General features: G+C 48.3%; 1 protein-coding gene across 2 annotated transcripts in view; it reads right to left on the bottom strand.

Moving 5' to 3' along the window:
* Positions 1–3,283: 3,283 nt before the first annotated feature.
* wipf1b (WAS/WASL interacting protein family, member 1b) overlaps positions 3,284–6,362 on the bottom strand; it is an 18,529-nt gene continuing 15,450 nt past the window's right edge. For both annotated transcript variants that reach the window (XM_031558233.2, XM_031558234.2), the window contains exons 5-8: positions 5,765–6,362; positions 4,835–5,044; positions 4,260–4,373; positions 3,284–3,662 (exon numbers count right to left, since the gene is read on the bottom strand). The exon at positions 5,765–6,362 is cut by the window's right edge and continues 176 nt beyond it. In XM_031558233.2, coding sequence (XP_031414093.1) covers positions 3,610–3,662; positions 4,260–4,373; positions 4,835–5,044; positions 5,765–6,362 — 975 coding nt within the window. In that variant the 3' untranslated portion in view covers positions 3,284–3,609. The remainder of the gene's footprint in view (positions 3,663–4,259; positions 4,374–4,834; positions 5,045–5,764) is intronic.

The following is a 6,362-nucleotide window of genomic DNA, read 5'->3' as shown; positions in this document are numbered from 1 at the left end:
CAGCACTTACATTTTGACCCTGGAAACAGTGTGCTATTGCGTTTGAATGATTGGCGTAGTAACCAATCACAGCGAAAGGTTTTTATTCCCTGGCTTTCACCTCCCCCAATTCTGCTTATGATTGGGGGAGAATGCAACGGCTGAATTGACGTTCACATGGCCACCTCGAGTCACGTGGTCTGTTTTTCGTTTGCATGAAATGTATGCGCTTGAGACACTTCTCTCCATGCAGTCTCAATAAAGGTACAATCCACAGCGGAGGACCTTGAACAATGATTCCAGACATCCTTACGGCCCAGCAGAGAGACTATGGGTCAACTGTTCCTCATGTTATCATCCTCGCAATAAAACAAACTATCATCTGTGTTCACAGGATGTTTTCAGAAGTCTTGTTGATGTTTCAGCTATGTCGTGATGTGGGTGTGGCTGTAGTGGGAATACCTCGCTTCCATTTCGTTAAAGTAACACTATGCAACAATTTGACACTTTTTGAGATATGGTTTTATAGGCAACTAGTTTTGGTACCATCCTCAAATTAATTTTGATAGCATATGGTCATGTGAAGGACAGAGAAACACCTTTGTCTTTCCCACTAGCCATCCAAGATATGCCCTATGTAGTTCTGTGTAACGGGCTGGAACCCCCTGCAAAAATGGAAGAAAAGCTTTCACACGCAAGACATTGCCAGCCATAGGGCCAAAAGACACCAGTTAGTGTGTTGGCAAGCTTCTATCAGTGTCAGCTGGGCTGTTGGTGGTGTTTGCAAGGTTTTTGCATGTCTTTTAGGTAGTTAGCTTACTATTTTTGGAACAGAACTCCGTATTGCTGCTTTAAATGCACCACCGTTTCCGCTTAAATACCCGTTATGTCGGGGCTGAATGTTATGACAGTAGCCTACCTACCTGTTGCTAGCACCCACACATGAACAAGGAATGGGCTACACGTTTACAGCCCGCTGGGCCCTGGGGTTTAAGCCCCCGTTAGCCCCATAGTTAATCCGACCCTGCCCACATCCACAGACTGTGCCAGTGTACTTTATTACATCTGAAGGTAATACAAACCACCATTCTTTAAAGCAGCAATACGGAGTTCTGTTCCAAAACTAGTAAGCTAACTACCTAAAAGACATGCAAAAACCTTGCAAACACCACCAACAGCCCAGCTGACACTGATAGAAGCTTGTGGAACAAAACACATACATATAGGCTATATAGGGATGAAATAGAAAACAAAATAGTTTTCTCTTGTGTCACGCATGTAATCTTAATATCTAGGCAGATATACCTTCCCAACCTACCAATGTCAATCTCCCTGACCACTGATCTTTTCAGTAGCTAGAAACAGCCCTGGTCTCATCATTAAAGACATGTACTGGTTTAAATGTATGTTTTGCCTCATATGTGAGGTCCCATATGTACTCGAATGTGTGTGTGTGTGTGTGTGTGAGTGACGGGGACACTGTTTAGAATTCTGGGCCCCGACAGAATTTTCAGTTCGGCCCCCCCCAGGAGATTTTAAGATTCGGATTATAATTGTCTGGGGGCCTCTGGTAGTGATGTGGGGATCTTCAGATTTGGAATACCCTTTCCCCCTATAAAAGTCTGGTTAATTAACCCTTTTCCCCTATAAAAGTCTGGTTAATTAACATTTTGTAGCCTACTTAGTTGTATCACGGTATATCATATATATTTCCAAAACGGATCTGTGTGATGACACATTTGTGCAGACAGGAAGTAGTTTATTTGTTACATTCCGTTTCATTTCGGCACTGACTTCGTTGTTTCAGGTGGTTGGCTGCCTAGGCCTATTGCATCCCTCACGAGCTCTATAAATATGCCGTCACGATTGGTTCAGTATCTTTCAGTTATTCTGCATCTGCATTCAAAAACATTGTAATGTGGAATGATAGAAACTGCCGTTTTCCGTCAACTTGGGAGTTGGTCTTTGTCTTAGTGAGCTAGGCTAGGCTTTCCACTCCAGTGCCGTGACCTTTGACCTGTGCAGACGTGTCTTCTGCACAGCTGATACGTAGCAAACATAGACCACACATGGGTGGAACAGCAGAAAAATCATTTAACATAATTTTCCTTTTATTTAGCAAAACATTGCTTTAATACACTGGGAGTCTTTTCCATAACAAAATAGGACGACCATCAAAAGCCATAAAAAAAAAAAAAATGAAAAGAAAACAAAAAGCAACGACATACAACAAGAGTAACACAAGACCATGGACACTTATCTTCTTTTTTTTTTTTCCTTGCGTGACCTGGGCAGCCGCAGCCTTTAGTACCGCTGGTGAGATCTGCCCCCCTTTGAACCTCAAGGGAGGGCAGCTCAGAGAAAATAACTGGCTGTGCGCAGAGCTGAACCCCCGGCCACCTGAGGAGAGGCTGTCTCTCTTTAGAGCCCGCGGCTCCCAGAATGCTCTGAAATACTACACTTCCTGTCCTCACACAAAGAGGCACTGTCGGAGGACAGGCGCCAGCCCTCAGCTGTCCTGAGACGACAGATTTTTGGTCTCAAACAAAGTTGGATTATCAGTGCTCGAAGTTTTGCTCTGACGTCCTGTGTGTGTGTGTGTGTGTGTGTGTGTGTGTGTGTGTGGACTGTTATCTTAAATTCACTGAAGCAAAGTAAAACACTTGATAATGGCCCTTTCAGATTGTCAGATTTGTGAGTTGCATAGTGCTTTGAAAAAAACGGTGACAAACAAGTGCTTTGATATTAACTGTGACAAACAAATGTTAAGTTTTTAAGTGTGTGTGTGTGTGTGTGTGTGTGTGTGTGTGTGTGTGTGTTTGAGAGAAAGAGAAATAGATAAAGAGAGAGAGAGAGAGAGAACGCCAGTGGTTACAGGTGTGTCTCTGACAGGGGCACACGTCCATCCTTATAACAAGCAACTGTGTGTGTGTGTGTGTGTGTGTGTGTGTGTGTGTGTGTGTGTGTGTGTGTGTATCGTATCTGCAGGAAGTGGTTCACTGAGGGCTCTACTGGGGAGGACAGGCTGTTCACACTCACAGGCGTAGGAAAATACGTCTAACAAACAAAATAATACTGTCATAATCATCCTTCCTTCTCATACTTCAACATACCAGTACAGTAAACACAAAAATACACAAGAACACAATGGCACCCAAACAACAAAGGCACTTCTCTGTGTGACTTCCCCTGCTCACACACCTGGTCCTATAGCACACCCACATGTGAGGGACACACCTGTGTGTGTGTGTGTGTGTGTGTGTGTGTGTGTGTGTGTGTGTGTGTGTGTGTGTGTGTGTGTGTGTGTGTGTGTGCGTGTGTGCGCGTGTGTGTGAGATTGAGAGAGAGAGAGAGCACAGCGATGGAGCGACACGACCCCCGGATGATGTTGATCCCCACGATTGTAGATTTTTGTCCAGAGGTGTGTGTGTCCAATGGAGTGTGATTTCCACAGCAACAGTGACCGGTGCAAGAGTACGTGAAATGGGGATTCTGCAGGGGGGAGAAAGAAAGAAGGAGAGAGAGAGAGAGAGAGAGAGAGAGAGAGAGAGAGAGAGAGAGAGAGAGAGAGAGCGCGAGAGAGCTATAGCTGGATTTGGAGACGTCCCAGAGTGACCAACAGAGTCTCCTTCACCTGGGGATGGGGGGCAGAGGAGGGGCACCTCTCTCCTTTTTGCCTGATCCTGAGACACACACACACACACACACACACACACACACACACAGAGACACACACACACACACACACACACACACACACACACAGAAACACACACACGGAGAGAGCATTTAGCATTTTGGCTATGATAATGATGATGACAGAAAGAGACCACATTGTAGCAGAGGTCACAGTTCCTGAGGCTCAGCCAGAGAAGTTAGCCAATGTCACTAGGGAGTAGAATACACACACTGACAAACATGTGTGTATGCACTGGAGTAGAATACACACACTGACACACATGTGTGTATGCACTGGTGTAGAATACACACACTGACACACATGTGTATATGCACTGGGGTAGAATACACACACTGACAAACATGTGTGTATGCACTAGGGTAGAATACACAAACTGACAAACATGTGTATATGCACTGGAGTAGAATGCAAACACTGACAAACATGTGTATATGCACTGGTGCAGGCTACACACACACACTAAACATTTGTATATGCACTGGTGCAGGCTACACACCCTGAACATGTGTATATGCACAGTCCTGTAAGTTGCTTGGGATAAAAGTGTGTAAATGTAATTGTGCTTGATCTTATTGGTCACCTCGTCCATCACTCTTGGCCATCTTGCTGGGATAGGTCTTCTGGAAGTGAACATAGGGCTCAGGGGGCGGGAGCTCAGACATGGGGCGGAAGTTGAAGCGGGATTCCCACTCATCTGAACACACACACACACACACACACACACACAGACAGACAGACAGACACACACAGACACACACACAGACACACACACAGGATGGACGGTTAGTTCCACAGGGCAGCATGTTAACAGTTATTTTCTACACAGAGAAATAACTTCAGTTTAACTGGCCAGCAGGACTTGGACGAAAACCAATATCCAGATCACCTTCCAAGAAAACTAGCCTACCTGAGCTATATAGGTCTGTGTGGGGTGTGTGTGTGTGGGGTGTGTGTGTGTGTGGGGTGTGTGTGGGTGGGGTGTTTGTCTGTGTGTGTGTGTGTGTGTGTGTGGTGTGTGTGTGTGTGTGTATGGGGTGTGTGTGTGTGTGTGTGTGTGTGTGTGTGTGTGTGTGGGGTGTGGTGTGTATGAGGTGTGTGTATGGGGTGTGTGTATGGGGTGTGTGTGTGTGTGTGTGTGTGTGTGTATGTTCTCACCTGCATGTGGGTGGTGGTTCTGGAAGCCATTGCCCATGGGTGGGGGTGGAGGTGGTGCGCCACCGACCCCTGGTCTGTCTGGGGGGAGGGGGGGTCTGTGGATGGAGCCGCTGCGGGACTCCGCTGGGGGGCGACTGGGGCTGGGGGGGGCCGGTGACGACCTGATGCTGCCGCCAGAGCGTCCCGATGGGGGAGGGGGAGGGAGAGGACCTGGGGGGGGGGGGGGGGGGCAGAAGGTAAGTATTTCAACTACTGGTTGTAGAGCAGCACTAGAGCAAGACCAGTTAAAGAGGAAGCTTAAAACAGGAAACTATAACATCCTTCCAGCCCCTCTGGGTTCCACTGAATTATACCGGTTAAAAATAGTAAACAAGAGAGTTCTTCAGAATTCAGAATTATACCGCTTTAAGAGATTAAACCAGAGAGTTCTTCAGAATTCAGAATTATACCGCTTTAAGAGATTAAACCAGAGAGTTCTTCAGAATTCAGAATTATACCGCTTTAAGAGATTAAACCAGAGAGTTCTTCAGAATTCAGAATTATACCGCTTTAAGAGATTAAACCAGAGAGTTCTTCAGAATTCAGAATTATACCGCTTTAAGAGATTAAACCAGAGAGTTCTTCAGAATTCAGAATTATACCGCTTAAAAAGAGATTAAACCAGAGAGTTCTTCAGAATTCAGAATTATACCGCTTAAAAAGAGTAAACCAGAGAGTTCTTCAGAATTCAGAATTATACCGCTTTAAGAGATTAAACCAGAGAGTTCTTCACAATTCGTAAATCAAAGCAACTTAGCAGAGTTTATCTATTTCAGCTTCCTGTTTCACACCGGAGCATTCACTGGGTTGGCAGACTGACACTGGACTGACCACAGGAGTGGGGAGGAGTGAGGAGGAAACTGTGCAGGTTGGTTGCCATGGTAACCGTACCTGAGCGTGCAGAGGAGTTTCTGCCCAAGGGGGGCGGTCTCTCGCTGGGGGGCGGAGGCAGAGGGCCACCGCGGAGAGGCGGGGGGGCAGGGGCGGCGTTAAGTGACAGGTTCCTCTGGGGCAGCCGTGGGGTGACATCATCAGCAGGAGCCGCAGGTGTGGGGGGCAGCGGAGGCGGTCCAGGGCGACCGGGCGGCAGAGGTGGTGGTGGTGCCCCCCCTCCAGCGCTGGGGCGGGGTGAGGAGGATGGAGGGTGGGGCTTGTTGATGAAGGAGGGCGGAGGAGGGGGATGCCCGTCTCGGGTCAGAGAGGGCCGGTTGCCGAGGGGAACGTGAGGCGGGCGGTCCTCGGACGCAGGTCTGGGTGCAGGGGGTAAGGGGGGGCGACTGGAGGGAGGGGGGGCAGGGGTAGAGGGCTGACGCCCAAATGGAGACGAGGCTGGGACAGGGGGAGGGGGGCAGCTGCCATGGCGACCGGGGGGAGGCGTTGGAGCAGAGGAAGTGGGGCGTCCCCCGCCAGGCAGCGGTGGGGGCCCCCTGCCCTGGGACCCCCCGACACCTGGTCTGGGGGTGTTGGGCACCGGAGGCGGCCCCCCAGG

Source organism: Clupea harengus, chromosome 21 (assembly GCF_900700415.2).
Source record: "Clupea harengus chromosome 21, Ch_v2.0.2, whole genome shotgun sequence".
Lineage (NCBI taxonomy): Eukaryota > Metazoa > Chordata > Actinopteri > Clupeiformes > Clupeidae > Clupea > Clupea harengus.
The sequence above is the reverse complement of the archived record's forward strand: the minus strand, read 5'-3'. Positions and strand labels throughout refer to the sequence as shown.